Consider the following 16,189-nt stretch of genomic DNA (forward strand, 5'->3'; position numbering starts at 1 on the left):
TTTGTATGGACCATTCATATATTTATATAAATTATAATCATGTCACCTCATAGTGGTGTCTTTTCCAGACTAAATATATCTAGTTGTTTTAATCTTTCCTCATAACTAAGACACTCCATACCCCTTATTGTTTTTGTGGCTCTATGTTGAACCCTCTCCAGGGCGTCCTTTTTATGGACCGGTGTCCAGAACTGGACAGCATAATCCAGGCGAGGCCAAACCAATGCCTTGTACAGTGATACATGACAAGATCCTACTAGCTTTAGAGGCAGCTGATTGACATTGCATGCTGTTATTCAAATTAATAATCTACTAGTACCCCCAGATCCTTCTCAACAAGGGACTCTCCCAGATTTACTCCCCCCAAGGACATATTCTGCCTTTGGATTATTAGCCCCCAGGTGCATAAACTTACATTTATCCACATTGAACCTCATTTGCCAAGTGGACGACCAAACACTCAGTTTGTCCCAAGTCACCCTGCAGCCTTTGAACATCCTCCATAGACCGTATTACACTAAACAGCTTTATGTCATCTGCAAAAATGGACATAGTGCTATTAATTCCTACCTCTATATCATTAATAAATATATTAAATAGCAGTGGGCCAAGCACCAAACCCTGGGGTACACCACTCATAACTGGTGACCATTCAGAGTAGGAATCATTGACCACAACTCTCTGGATATGATCCTTCAGCCAGTTCTCAATCCAATTGCAAATGATTTCTGACAAACCAATAGCCCTAATTTTACCCATCGGGCGTCTATGAGGTACAGTGTCAAATGAATTTGCAAAGTCCAAGAACACAATATCCACAGCTGCTCCTCCATCCAGGCACCTGCTCACCTCTTCATAGAAGCAGATCAGGTTAGTTTGACAACTTCTATTCTTAGAAAACCCATGCTGGCTGTCACTTATTATACTATTTCATGTTACATACTCCAGTATATAGTCTTTTACTAACCCTTCCAGTATTTTCCCCACAATGGAAGTTAAGCTTACAGGCCTGTAATTGCCTGGCAAAGTTCTAGAGCCCTTTTTATATATTGGCACCACATTTGCCTTGCGCCAGTCACTTGGCACCACACCAGACATTACAGAATCCCTGAAGATGTTAGACAGCGGTACAGCAATAACAGAACTGAGTTCTTCAAGAACTCTGAGGTGCAACCCATCTGGTCCAGGAGCCTTGTACACATTGATTTTATTGAGCTTAGATTGGATCATGTCTACATTCAGCCAGTCTAGTATATTACAGGATGCATGACCCGCACTGGCACCACCCACATCAGAAGTTCTTTCTTCTATCATATAAACGGAGCTAAAAAAAAAAATCATTAAGTATCTCCTGGTCTGGTGTCACCGATGCCCCATTTTCTGAATAAAGGGGTCCTACCTGCTCTGACCAATTCATGTTTTTTTTTTTAATATACTTAAAAAATTTCTTGGGATTTGTTTTGCTATCTATAGCCACCTGTCTTTCATTTTGTATATTGGCTAATTTGATTTCCTTTCTACAGATTTTGGTAAGTTTTTTTGTAAATATTGAAAGCCTCAGGTGACCCGTCAGATTTATATTTTTTTTTGAATGCCCTCTTTATCATTAATTGCCCTTTTAACTGTAGCTGTAAGCCAAGTGGGGTGTATAATCTAACCCGTCTATACTTGTTACCTATTGGAATAAATTTAAGTCAAGCTCTCTTCACCTGAGAATTCCCTCTTCACTGTAATTTAGAGTGCTGGCATCAGGGAAATCATTAACTGCATTTCAGACCTCTATGACTTTATACAACAAATTTACACTTCACTTCAAAGTTCTTTTCTTAGATGATGAAACCTTTCTGGGCTGTAAAAGAAAAATGATGATCTGGGAGGAGTTAATCTTTTTGACAACTTACTGTATAAATTTGACAATTTACAATTTATTTTTCTAGGTTCTGATTGTATCAGATGAATCAGACCCTCCGTATATGCGTCCTCCACTTTCCAAGGAACTGTGGTTTTCAGATGATCCTGATGTTACAGAAACTCTGCGCTTTAAACAATGGAACGGTAAAGAAAGAAGGTAAAAGTAAAGTAAAAGTTAGTCATGTAATATGTTTGTAGAGTACCATATGATTTTTAAATAACTACTGTTTTTTTTTTCTCTGTAAAGTATCTTTTTCCAGCCACCCTCTTTCTATGTGGCTCCCGAAGAGTTGATGTCAACCGAGCATGGAGGTGTTTCCGTTCTAACTGGAAAAAAGGTGGGAATGAAAGGAGGCATAATTTTTTTTTCCATTGTCAGCTTTTTGTCTTGCAATGAACTTATAATTTTCTCATCTGTGGATTTGCGCAAGATTTTGCTTCAGACTAGCTCTAGATCAGACCTGCACACAAGAGAACAGGAAAAGAAATATTCGAACACCTTCAAATTCACGTTTGCAAAGCTGTCTATACCACTATAATGAATGTGATGAGCAAAATACTCCAAAAGAACTTAAAGCACACTCTAACAATAACAAATATATATAGATATATATGGATAGATAGATAGATAGATATACACTCACCGGCCAGTTTATTAGGTACACCATGCTAGTAACTGGTTGGACCCCCTTTTGCCTTAAGAACTGCCTCAATTCTTCGTGGCATAGATTCAACAAGGTGCTGGAAGCATTCCTCAGAGATTTTGGTCCATATTGACATGATGGCATCACACAGTTGCCGCAGATTTGTCGGCTGCACATCCATGATGCGAATCTCCCTTTCCACCACATCCCAAAGATGCTCTATTGGATTGAGATCTGGTGACTGTGGAGGCCATTTGAGTACAGTGAACTCATTGTCATGTTCAAGAAACCAGTCTGAGATGATTCCAGCTTTATGACATGGCGCATTATACTGCTGAAAGTAGCCATCAGATGTTGGGTATATTGTGGTCATAAAGGGATGGACATGGTCAGCAACAATACTCAGGCTGTGGCGTTGCAACGATGCTCAATTGGTACCAAGGGGCCCAAAGAGTGCCAAGAAAATATTCCCCACACCATGACACCACCACCACCAGCCTGAACCGTTGATACAAGGCAGGATGGATCCATGCTTTCATGTTGTTGACGCCAAATTCTGACCCTACCATCCGAATGTCGCAGCAGAAATCGAGACTCATCAGACCAGGCAACGTTTTTCCAATCTTCTACTGTCCAATTTCAATGAGCTTGTGCAAATTGTAGCCTCAGTTTCCTGTTCTTAGCTGAAAGGAGTAGCACCCGGTGTGGTCTTCTGCTGCTGTAGCCCATCTGCCTCAAAGTTCAACGTACTGTGCATTCAGAGATACTCTTCTGCCTACCTTGGTTGTAACGGGTGGCGATTTGAGTCACTGTTGCCTTTCTATCAGCTCGAACCAGTCTGCCCATTCTCCTCTGACCTCTGGCATCAACAAGGCATTTCCGCCCACAGAACTGCCACTCACTGGATGTTTTTTTCTTTTTCGGACCATTCTCTGTAAACCCTAGAGATGGTTGTGCGTGAAAATCCCAGTAGATCAGCAGTTTCTGAAATACTCAGACCAGCCCTTCTGGCACCAACAACCATGCCACGTTCAAAGGCACTCAAATCACCTTTCTTCCCCATACTGATGCTTGGTTTGAATTGCGGTGGAAGGTATCTATTACTAGTATTCCTTACGAATATCCCCTGGATCTTTAAACAAGACCCGGCGCGCTAAGTTCCAAAATCCGGTTTATTTATCCAATAAAACCATAAATAACAAATTAAAGATATAAAAATATACGCAAAAACAAGACGCGTTTTGGATCCGGAATGCGTCTTGTTTTTACGTATATTTTTATATCTTTAATTTGGTCTTTATGGTTTTATTGGATAAATAAACCGGATTTTGGAACTTAGCGCGCCGGGTGTTGTTTAAAGATCCAGGGGATATTCGTAAGGAATTCTAGTAATAGATGCCTTCCACCATAGTTTTCTTCAAACTGTATTCCTACCGCTATGACACCCCAAAGGCTGCATCCAGTTCCACGTCAGAAGCGAGTATATGTGTTGTGCCATCAGCACAACACAAAAAGGTGAGTGCACATTTTGCACATATACTGAACCGAATGTATTGAGGACCACTACACATTGAGCGCCCCCCGTTCTCCTTTTTCCGTCTTGGTTTGAACTTCAGGAGATTGTCTTGACCATGTCTACATGCCTAAATGCACTGAGTTGCCGCCATGTGATTGGCTGATTAGAAATTAAGTGTTAACGAGCAGTTGGACAGGTGTACCTAATAAAGTGGCCGGTGAGTGTATGCCCCTACTACTCTCTGCTCTTACATATCTTGTGCTGTGTCAGCTGTACTGTTTTATGATCTGTGCACCATTGAGATATTGTTGCAATTTTTCTACTCAGGACGTTTTGTATATATGTACATATTTGTAATATACCTTCCCCACCCTTTATACTACATGCCATAGCCTTCTCTTTATCTTATATTTATCTACTCTAGGTCAGATCCTACTACTACAAAGGTAGAGATGACCGAAACGTTGTGTTAAATATTTAGGATCTGTGAAAAATTACTCTTGTATTTCATATACTACGTTGAAGGCTTTGCTATGTGATATAATCACTGGAATAAGAATCATTTTAAAAAAATCAAGTTCGGTGTGTGCCACGTTCTCCATATAAATCCTCGAATCTAAGGGAATTGACTGCTGTCTGGGAAGTTCTATATAGACTTCCCCCTCTATCATACATAAGAAATGTGAAGATCCTGTCAGACAACATTACAACAGTGTCATACCTTCGGTGTCAGGGAGGCACCCAGTCGCCAGATTTAATGGAAGTCACCGGAAGACCACCTGAATCTCTTATCCAGTCTTCTAGAGAGGGTCAGAGAACCAAATGGCAGATTTCCTGAGCAGACAAAAATTTGACACACACGAATTGTCTCTAACAGGAACATTTTGTTTTTATTTATACCTTCCATTAATCCTTTCAAAATGTTTCAATGTTTTGGGGGCATTTACCACCGAAAAAAAACAAAAAAAATTCGTTTGTGATAGCCCATACCAGAAAATCCTTTATTCGATTTTTGCCTTTATAGTGTGTATAATTTGTACATATTTGGAGATCTACATCCCTCAATTGTCTTTCCTGCTTTAATTCTTCAAAAGATAAAAACCACACCCTGTTGAAAAAGATCTGGAATATACAGAATTTATTTCTTTTTCCAAAACCGTAAATTCTCAGATTTTCTTATTCTTTTAAATTCTCATTGTTCCATGGAGCAGTATATTCCACTTTGAATAAACAACTTGACACAACCATTTCCACACCTTTTGAATTAAGTGTACAATCAATAACTTACTATTTTAACTTTTTTTTTTCAAAACTTTAAGACTAAGAAGCATACAAACATTATAATGCTGCACACCTGTTATACAATCATTTTGCCTCCGGTCTCTCTTTTGTCTTTCTACATAGGGAATAAACATACAAAGTAAACCAAAAAACAATTGAAGAAATAATAAACTCTCAGGCATGGTGAAGATCCACCAGCTAGTCTTATTGTAGGGTTGATGTCTCGATTACTTATAAGGGATTCAGTGTATCTATTTCGAATGATAGTAAATCGACTTTAGCCAAAGATCTTATTATTATTATTATTATTATTATATAATTTTTTTATTTTTTTTTTTTTTTTTATAATACTGTTCTGACCTTCCATCATTGTAGGCCATTATTTTTTTCTAGTATACGTTTTGTTATTTACCCTTCTAGAATCTACCCTATTCTAGATTTGCTATCTTTTGTTTTTGTGGCAATGCAGAGATGAAGTGCTTGCTCCATTTGGGTTAGGAGTGTAATTATGCTGAAAAAGTTAGCGTGAAGTCAAATGAATCCCCAGATATGGAATAGATTCTGAAGCCCATTCATATGGGAACTGCAATTTAATTTGTTCCTTTATTCCCAATATAAGCGTTTTTCCTGCATTCAGTTTATAGTATGAAATATCACTGAACGGATCTAATGGGGACAATTAGTGAAGGTTACCGGTTTGTTAATACCATGTTCACTTCAGCAAATAGGCCAATTTTGTGTTCTTGAGAACCCACGACAATACCAGATATATCTGCGAAATCCCTAATGGCCTCAGCTAAAGGTTCCATAACGTGCATGAAAATCAAAGTATTTGCTTTGGGATTTTACCCGTCATCTGAATTGAACTGAAGAGTTCCACTAGATGTGGGGCTAAAGTATTTACCTACATTTTATACTTGTCATTGGTAAGGCCATTGCTTTGGTAACCTCCGAAACAGAGGTGCCGATCGTTGCTAGGGCAACCCTGAGGTCTGTTAGGGCTGCCTTCAGTAGCAGCCAGTTAGGATCGCGCACTCTGCACAATCCTAACATATGTATGTAATATGCTGCAATACATTACTATTGCAGTATATTACAATGAATAAGTGATAAAATAATCTAGTACGGCGCTGAGCCGATGCTTGGCCGGCATCTGGTGAACTACCGGAGACATTCCTGAGTAACGACCGCGGTTGGAGTGAGCTCCGATCGCGGGTGTTGAACCCGTTAAACAAGCAATCAGATGATTTCTTGTTCATGTCCCATGGTGTAACTAATAAAGAAGTATATTCAATAAAAAAACAAATTAATAAAAATGCCCATAAGCCCCAAAACATAAGACATAGAGACATAACACAAAAAAAGACTAAATCATAATACAAACCCCGCATTATATAGTGTTGCCATGTCCGTAACATCCTGTAGAATAAAAGTAAATAATCATTGAACAATAATTTTGGCAAGTATGGTATCCCCGTAATTGTATAGACCCATAGAATAAAGATAACATGATTATTAGGTTATACGGAAAACACAAAAAAAGAATTGATGCTTTTCTAACCCTGGCCTCAAAAAAACGTTTCCCATTCTTCTCCAATCCACGCTGCTTCGTGCCTGTGTATGCCAGAAGATGAGTCCATTTCCACAGGTAGGCCCCATTCCTTCATCAGTTGTTTAACCCCTTCCCGACGCATGGAGAGGGCTCGCGGGCCGAGCCCTCTCCATAGCTGGTGAGTCTTTGCTGCATATTGCAGCGCCGATACGTTGCCATGACAGCTTGACTCTGGGATCCCTCGGAATCTGACCTTATTTCAATGGGATCTGTCCTCCCATACAGCAAGTTGCAGATCTTTCACCTCCTCCTAGGCATAGGTTCCTTGGCAGCTGTTAGGAGTCCCCAGGTCCCAGTCTGGAGCTTGAGATAGGGAGAGATGAGCTCTCAAAGCAGGTGAGGATGTTGTGGTGGATTGCTGGGAAGTTCCCGGAGATCCTGAGTGCTGTGAGTGAAGGACTGCTTCTCTTGCGTTCCCGCCGCCTTTTTATGACCTCATGGATAAAAAGAATGTGGTAAGTTTTTTTTTCTTTTGCCTTTCCCGTGTCACCAGCAGGAGGCAGAGTTGATTCCTCGAGATTTGGATCTAAATCTCTGCTAATTAAAGCTGCTTTGTGGAGTCTGGAGCATGGGCGCACTTATCTTACCTCATGCACCACCGCCCAGGCCCCCCCTTTTTTAACTTTTTTAAAGTCCCACACTCCTACAAATCAAAAACATCCCATTGTTCACCTAACTTATTATTTAGCACCCCAAATATATCAGTTTTCCTGTTTTCCCCAATGAGCTTTATTATAAATCTTTTATCTTCTATCCAGTACAGGATATTAGTCAGTATGTAATTAAGTATTGTAAGTAATTACCTGAACAATATCATTTTAGCCAATGCCCGATTTTTATTTATTTTTTCTTGTATTCCTTAATTAATACCATCGTGTTTGGTATGGATTTCCTCGAGTTCCTTAAATAAAGCAAAATATCATCGGCGTAAAGAAGTATTTTATCTCCCACCTCCATATCCCTCTATTGTCTCTGTTGCCCTATTTCTAATTGCCATTGGTTCAATGAGCATTGAGAATAAAAGGGGCTGCATAACTGCAAATAAATGTCTTAAATTATTCCTAGAATTACAATTTGGCATAAATCTTCATTGGTCCTCTTTTCCAAGACGATCTGCCAGAAATTTAGCTATTATTTTACAATTCGTATTAACTAAGCCAATAAGACTCCCTCTCCAAAGGATCCTCTTTTTTACATATTGGAGTTATGCAGGCCTCCAAGAATGATGTTGGTAGTTTGCCAAGTATACTGTCCTTCCAAGCTTGTACTAGTACCAGAAACCTTTTCCATATATCTCAAATGGGAAACCATCTATTCCAGGGAAGGAGTTTCCTTTACAAGTATCTAACATTTCTTGGAGCTGTTGGAGCTCCCTTGTAATGTGGGCATCCAGATCATTCATCTCCTCCTCAGTTAATTTAGTAAATTGAATTTGCGCTAAATATTCTTGAATTTCCTCACTTCAGGGTTTAAATTCAGAGGAATTCAATCTGTGATAGAAACTTTGAAATTCACTCAGAATTTCCTCTTCCATCTGTACCGCCTCCCCAGAGGATTTTTTATTACAAATAATTAGACATTTCTCTTGTTGTGTTTTTTTTTTTTTTTATCCTTCCCGGTAACTTCTTACCTGGCCTACCCCCTCACATAAGGATTTTTGTCCCCAAAAGAATATTATATTTTGTTCTTTTTCATGTAAATACAGGCGGTCCCCTACTTAAGAACACCTGAATTGGACGACCCCTAGTTATAAACGGACCATTTTGGATGTTTGTAATTTACTGCACATTGGCCTTAGGCTACAATATACAGCTATAACAGTTCTCAGGAAGCACCAGCACCAGGAAGCACATCATTATACAGGCTGTCAGTCAAGCACTGGGGGTGTGGCTGTGCCTCCCACTCATGAATAGAGTGGACAGCTTGAATATGCTAATGCTTCATTGGACATTTCACAGGTCATTTGCATACAGCTTTAGGACCTCATTGCTTAGGTTTACAGGCATGTAGAGGGACAATAAAGGGATAGAGGCAATGCTCTCTAATGGCAGTTTATGAAAATATATTTAGTTTAGGGGGGTTATTTTGCATGACGGGTTCTCTTTAAATTGCTTTCTATTACAACTACTATCGCTGCTATATCTTCACTATAAAGAAAACCCTACACAATTTCTAACGTTCAAATTCAACCCCCTAGTGTTCCATGTTATAATCCTGACTATCAGGGTCCATCAGAAAAAAAAAATCTGCCAAACCTCACCGGTGCCACATCGACCCCTCCCCTTTCCCCCTCATTTTGCTCCAGAATCCTCTGGAACTCTTACCTCGGGAGCTGCCCATTGCCCCCAGCCACCCTATCCTGCTTCTTTTCAGATACCCTTTCCGTCCAAACAGTCTGTAACTGATTTAACATCTACAAAAATATGTAAGGTGCCTTGATATAGAATCCTCAGTTTAACCGGGAATATCATTGAGTATATTAGATTTGCTTCCCGCATCCTTTTTTCACTTCATTGAAAATGTTTATTTTTTTTACTGTGTCCCTAGAGAAATCAGGATAAATGTCTATTTTGTCCAGTCTGGATGCTCTCCTAGATTCTTTCAATATGGTATCTCTATCATAAGTATTTTTTACACAATTTTTCTGGGGAAAGTGCAAGGATGCGGGTGGGGGGGTGTCTTCCTAGCAACCACCCTATTGGGTATTTTCCACTATAAAGGTACCGTATATACTCGTGTATAAGCCGAGTTTTTCAGCACAAAAAATGTGCTGAAAAACATCCCCTCGGCTTATACACGAGTCAATACATGACTAAGTATATACTTGTATACTTAAAAATTAATTAAAAAATAAAAAACTTATATACTCACCCTCCGGTGGTCCCGACGTGCAGCGCTGCTTCCCCGATGTCTGCGCGGGTCCTCTTCTGGCTTCCACGGCCGTCTTCTGTCTTCTGCGGCCGTCTTCTGTCTTCTCTAACTTCATGCTGGGCGCCGCTATGGTTTTCTCCCAGGCGACGCCTAGTATGACATCAGCAGTGGCGCGTCATACTAGGCACCGTCCGGGGGAGAACAATGGTGGCGCCCAGCACGAAGTTAGAGAAGACAGAAGACTGGCGCGGAAGCCAGAAGAGGACCCGTGCAGACATCGCGGGAGCAGCGCTGCACGTCGGGGCCACCGGAGGGTGAGTATATGTTTTTTTTTTTTTTTTTTTAATGCTGGGCTGTGCTGTATACTACTGGGGGGGGGGCAGTTCTGTATATTACTGGGGGGGGGGGCAGTTCTGTATACTACTGGGGGGGGGCAGTTCTGTATACTACTGGGGGGGGGCAGTTCTGTATACTACTGGGGGGGGGCAGTTCTGTATACTACTGGGGGGGGGGCAGTTCTGTATACTACTGGGGGCAGGCTGGCTACATACTGGGGGGGTCTGTGACCAATGCATTTCCCACCCTCGGCTTATACTCGAGTCAATAAGTTTTCCCAGTTTTTGATGGTAAAATTAGGGGTCTCTGCTTATACTCGGGTCGGCTTATACTCGAGTATATATGGTAGGTAAGTTTTTTTTTTTTTTTTTCCTTTCCCTCTTTTTTGACCAACCAGTTTGGGCACAGAAGGGGTTAATAAGTTTAACTATAGGACATATGAAACCCATAATTGTGCTGTTAAAAACATTTCATCCCAAAAAAACAAGACGCCATACATCTATGATGACAGAAATATAGTAAGTGAGAGAAAAATGTTGTTTTGGTTGCCATTACTGTGGTCAGAGCAGGCCAGTCTGTTGCCATTACAGAGAGTCCCCTGGTTACGTACAAGATAGGTTATTTAGGTTTTTTCGTATGTATGTAAGTCGGGACTGTATATTTTTGTGGCTCCAGAGAAAACTTTTTTTTCCCAGTAACAATTGAATTTTCAACATTTTTGCTGTAAGGGGACCAAGGATTATCAATAAAACTTCATTACAGACACCTTACAGCTGATCTTTCTGCCTGAGACTAAAATAAAGCTTCCAGAGAGTTTTGCTGGAGGTCACAGTGGGCAGACGACTCAGTCTTTAACTAGGGGTTGTCTGTAAGTCAGGTATCCTTAAGTAGGGGACTGCCTGTACTGTGGTAACAGAGCAGGGAAGTATGAGAGGGAGGAGCTGTTACTGAGGGCTAATTGGAGTTGTAGTATTCTGTGTCTGCCATCTGGGAGATAACTACGCCTAATTAAGAAAGCTCCAAATATTTTGAAATTGTAAATGCAAACTATTATAAGCTCCATTTTGTGATTATCGACATTCAGTTTGTAGTATTCATTTATTTATAGCATTGTGGGTTTTTATATCACAAGTTCATATTTCCAGAATACGCCTTTAAGTGATTTAATCCAGTCCGGAGAACCAGGCTTAGCAGGCTGAATGCACCTGCACTAAATTACAGCAAATAATGTTGCTTTATGTTGCTTACAACTCTGAAATTTTTCTTTCTTTAGGTAGTACATTTAGATGTACGAGAGAATAAGGCGAAATTGGATGATGGTTCTCATATCTCGTATGAAAAGTGCTTGATCGCCACAGGTACTGTGTGTTATTGTGTTTATTTTTTTTTTTCTGTTTTGTTTTTTCTTTTACTATTTCATATTTACATAGATAACAAGCGCGGAGCAGGCTAGCGCGGAGCCTCCCGATGCATGCATGCCTGTCTGTCATGGCCTGGTGTGGTGTTATCATCCAGAACATCAACTATGAAGTGAGATGTAACTTTTATGAAGTCAAGGAGATGGAGAGTTTACCACTGAAGTCAATTGCACCCAGTTACGTCAAATGCACCTCTTACTGTAATTGATGGTGCTGCATCCAGGGACATCATTCATCAGATCTCCCAAAGTCCGGCATATGGTGTCAATCACATGGGAGGAGGTTTTCAGAGGCAGGGAGAGATAGACTTCAATGATAAACTCTCCGCCTCCCTGACTTTATACATCTAACTAGCATCAAAGATGATTTTCTGGATGATGCCACCAAGCTGTGTCATGAAAGAAACATGATCTAAAGCTATTCAATGGATTGACAACATACTGGTTTATTGAGCCAGGGTTTTTCAATCTGCCAATCATTGCAAACTCTCTTCCCAAAATCATAAATTGATAAATAACAAAAGCGTAACCAGAAGTCTGTGGACAATGGAAGATTGCCAAAAGATCAACGAGCGTGTAATGGCAACCGGATATGATCTGGGCCTTAAAGGAAATCTTACACCTGGATGCAGTGCTTCTAAACAAAGCTCAAAAGAACGGATCATGTTGCATGTTGGGGTGAGCCTCATGAAAGTGTGCCTGGTTTGGAAGCTGCATCCATGTAGTAGATTTCCTTTAAAAACAGGGTAGCGGCACACTGAGATCAATGAGCGCTGTCATCACTGGTAGAGCGGAGCACATTAGCAAGTACCTACAGCTCTGCCATGGCTTCTGACGTTGGCTGTATGTGCCGGTGTTTGAACACAGAGCAGTGCAGCGTCCGAAGCAAGAGGGAACCTGAACGGTGAGGTCATGTTTACTCGCCACATATGCAGCCAGGGTAAGATGCCAGGGCAGAGAAACTGGGAGGAGAAGAGCAGCCTGGACAGGTGAGCACTTGGTTTTTAATTTATTTTCTGTGTGTTCTTTGGTAGTCTCCAGGATAAGTGCCTTCTGAGGGCTCTCCTGTGTTAGTGCCTACTGTGGGGGCTCTCCCGTATTCTCATGCCTTCTCTTGGAGCTCTTCTGTATTGGTGCCTTTTCTTGGGGCTCCCTAGTATTAGTGCCTGCTCTTGGAGGGGAAGGTCTCTAGTATAAGTGCCTCCTCAGCAGGGGTCTGCAGTATTATACGTCTGCTCTGGGGGTTCTCTAGTATTATACCCCCTTCTCTTGTGTGGGGGGGGGGGGGGATGGGTCTCGTCTCTAGTATTTTATCACTTGCTCTGGGTGAGTCTTTATGATTTACCTATGTTCTTGTGAGTCTCAAGTACTACACCTCTGCTCTGGGGTTGGGAAATCTCCGGTATTATACATCTGCTTGGGGGAAGGGGGTGGTCTGCAGTATTATGCATCTGCTTTGGGGGGTCTGCAGTATTATGCCTCTGCTCTAGGGTCTTTACAGTGGTTTGGCACTGTTTTTGTATTCTGTGGGCTGTATTAGTTAATGTACAAATGTAGTATTAAATATTTTCACGGGTGGAATTTGTGCTGTACTGTAGTTTTTAGCATGTCAAGGGTGCTGGTTACGAATGTGGCCCCTTGAAGTTGAGCAGTTTGACAATGCAGTCTTCTGGTCCTATATGCAATCAGTCTAACCATGTCCCCTGTGTTTTTTACATTGTGTGAATTTTATTTGTATAATGATGCATATGTCATAAACTTGTTTATTTTTAACTTTTCAGGAGGTACCCCTCGTAGTCTTCCTGCCATAGAACGTGCTAGTGAGGATGTGAAGCAGAGAACCACACTATTCAGAAGGGTATGCTTATCAATCTGTGTAAATGAAAACAGATGACTTAATGATATGTTTTACTAGGTTCTGATGTTTCACTAAATTTTTTTTGTCGTAGATATCAGATTTTCGTTCTTTAGAGCGCCTTTCTTGCAAAGTTGGCTCTATTACAATAATAGGGGGGGGGTTCCTTGGAAGTGAATTGGCTTGTGCCTTGGGGAGGAGAGGTGAGTTTGAAATAAGATATTTCTTATGCTTTTTATTTTCTTTTTGGAGCAGTGTTAGTGGACCTAACCTGTACTAAACATCTTTACAGCACAGCGGTCAAATCTGGAAGTTATTCAGATGTTTCCTGAAAGTGGAAACATGGGAAAGGTTCTTCCTGAGTATTTAAGTCATTGGACTACTGAGAAAGTTAAGAGGGGTGAGTTTGGATCCTTATCACAAAACATGTCTTTCTTATTTAACTGTTCTGTATGTAATTTTTCTTTGTTTTTCATTGTCCTGTTTAGAGGGTGTTAATGTAATATCTGATGCTGTTGTAAAGTCTGTCAGCTACAAAAACGGGAAGCTACATATTTCTCTCAAGGATGGAAGACAGGTATTACAATCCATTGGCAAATATTTAGTGACCTGTGTAATTGTTTTTTTGGAATTACTTATTTTTCACAGTATTTTGTTTATGTATTCTCACTGAAAGATGAAGGGCCTTTCACCACTTTGAGAAACTCATACTCTTTACACCCTAACAACCCTTTCCCTGCCACAGATGTATTTCATATGTCCTCCCAGGGTGACACCTCAATGACCAAGTAGATATGTGATATGTCCTGAATTCTAGGAGCTATATCTTTTGGATCCCTGGCTGTGCTGTATATACTGCCGGGCCATGTGTGGGGGCTCAATGTATATATACTGCCGGGCCATGTGTGGGGGCTCAATGTATATATACTGCCGGGCCATGTGTGGGGGCTCAATGTATATATACTGCCGGGCCATGGGCGGCGGCTCCCTGTCTACTGCCGGGCCATGGGCGGCGGCTCCCTGTCTACTGCCGGGCCATGGGCGGCGGCTCCCTGTCTACTGCCGGGCCATGGGCGGCGGCTCCCTGTCTACTGCCGGGCCATGGGCGGCGGCTCCCTGTCTACTGCCGGGCCATGGGCGGCGGCTCCCTGTCTACTGCCGGGCCATGGGCGGCGGCTCCCTGTCTACTGCCGGGCCATGGGCGGCGGCTCCCTGTCTACTGCCGGGCCATGGGCGGCGGCTCCCTGTCTACTGCCGGGCCATGGGCGGCGGCTCCCTGTCTACTGCCGGGCCATGGGCGGCGGCTCCCTGTCTACTGCCGGGCCATGGGCGGCGGCTCCCTGTCTACTGCCGGGCCATGGGCGGCGGCTCCCTGTCTACTGCCGGGCCATGGGCGGCGGCTCCCTGTCTACTGCCGGGCCATGGGCGGCGGCTCCCTGTCTACTGCCGGGCCATGGGCGGCGGCTCCCTGTCTACTGCCGGGCCATGGGCGGCGGCTCCCTGTCTACTGCCGGGCCATGGGCGGCGGCTCCCTGTCTACTGCCGGGCCATGGGCGGCGGCTCCCTGTCTACTGCCGGGCCATGGGCGGTGTAACCAGGAGGAGGGGGCATACCTGGGGTGGGATTCTAGGGGAGGATGGAGGACCCAGGGAGCTTGCTTTGTGAGACTTAGGGAGTTTTCTGTGTGAGACATGGAGAGGGTCTGAGGGAGGAGAGAGACAAGACCTTGGGGGGTTGGGTGCTAGCTGTCTGGAGGGGGGGAGCAGTTTTATAGTAGAAAATAAAATACATAAGCCAGATCACCCACGTGTCTTGCGTTTCCAAGTCCTCCTCCCAATGTAAGTGGTGTTAGTAACACTTTTTCGAAGCCAAGACATAAGCATCAGACCAAAGTCCACTTGAGTCTAGCACGTGGACACTAACATGGAAACGGTCATTCTTTAAAAGTTGCATATAATCGTGGTACAGCAATGTCCAAATGGTCAACGCGTTTTAACACTAGATCATTTGGACACTGCTGTACCCTGATCCTATGCAACTTTTAACCCCTTAACGTCTTGGCCATTTTGCACCTTCCTGACACAGCCCTTTTTTTGAAATCTGACATGTCAGTTTGTGGTAATAACTTTGGATCACCTTAATATATCCGGGTGATTTTGAGAGAGTTTTTTTTCGTGACAGATGGTACTTCATATTAGTGGAGAAATTCACACACTATGTTTAGTATTTATTTATGGAAAAAAAATGGAAATTTGAAAATTAAAAAACAATTTTTTCCAAATTCGAAATTTTACAATTTTTGGAAAGTTAGTCATATCACCAAAATAACTTGATAACTAACATTTTCCTTATGTTTGCTATAACTTGGCAACATTTCTCTATAGACTATTTCTCCTATATGTAGAATTGCCCCACATGTGCATATACAATGTTATTTGGGTGCACAGTAGAGAGAAAGAGTGATGTTTGTCTTTTAGAACCCAGAAATCCTTTACATGTGTCAGGTCTGCATTTGGAGAGCTCTAGTGGTACAAAACGGAGTAGAACCTAAAAAGTGACCCCCACGTACCCTGCGCTGCTATGCTGAATACATCCAGGGGCATTACTACAGCCAGGGGCACAACAGAAGCTCGGGACACAAGCCAGTTACGGGCCCCTGGTCTTGACAGACAGCGAAGCAGCTGCTACAGCTGTAGTAACGCACCTGGATAGGAGCCCCGGCTGCGAGCCAGATGCGGCCATCAAA

At 42.2% G+C, this 16,189-nt stretch overlaps 1 protein-coding gene and 1 long non-coding RNA gene across 8 annotated transcripts in view; one reads left to right on the forward strand and one right to left on the reverse strand.

Annotated features, from left to right (window-relative positions):
* The window catches only part of AIFM1 (apoptosis inducing factor mitochondria associated 1), a 106,022-nt gene that overhangs the window by 43,316 nt on the left and 46,517 nt on the right, over nt 1-16,189 (forward strand). For all 6 annotated transcript variants that reach the window (XM_072123659.1, XM_072123654.1, XM_072123656.1 and 3 more), the window contains 7 exons: nt 1,938-2,068; nt 2,159-2,249; nt 11,445-11,529; nt 13,370-13,446; nt 13,538-13,646; nt 13,736-13,843; nt 13,932-14,020. In XM_072123659.1, the coding sequence (XP_071979760.1) occupies nt 1,938-2,068; nt 2,159-2,249; nt 11,445-11,529; nt 13,370-13,446; nt 13,538-13,646; nt 13,736-13,843; nt 13,932-14,020 (690 nt within the window). The remainder of the gene's footprint in view (nt 1-1,937; nt 2,069-2,158; nt 2,250-11,444; nt 11,530-13,369; nt 13,447-13,537; nt 13,647-13,735; nt 13,844-13,931; nt 14,021-16,189) is intronic.
* Nucleotides 1,945-7,377, reverse strand: LOC140076880 (uncharacterized). 2 transcript variants are annotated; one of them, XR_011849671.1, is made up of 5 exons: nt 7,158-7,377; nt 6,737-6,771; nt 5,426-5,467; nt 4,793-4,905; nt 1,945-2,372 (listed from the first exon to the last, which is right to left on the reverse strand). It is a non-coding gene; the product is annotated as an uncharacterized lncRNA (long non-coding RNA). The 2 variants fall into 2 exon arrangements; XR_011849670.1 differs by lacking the exon at nt 5,426-5,467.

This window comes from Engystomops pustulosus, chromosome 9 (genome assembly GCF_040894005.1).
Source record: "Engystomops pustulosus chromosome 9, aEngPut4.maternal, whole genome shotgun sequence".
In the NCBI taxonomy this organism is placed as follows: domain Eukaryota; kingdom Metazoa; phylum Chordata; class Amphibia; order Anura; family Leptodactylidae; genus Engystomops; species Engystomops pustulosus.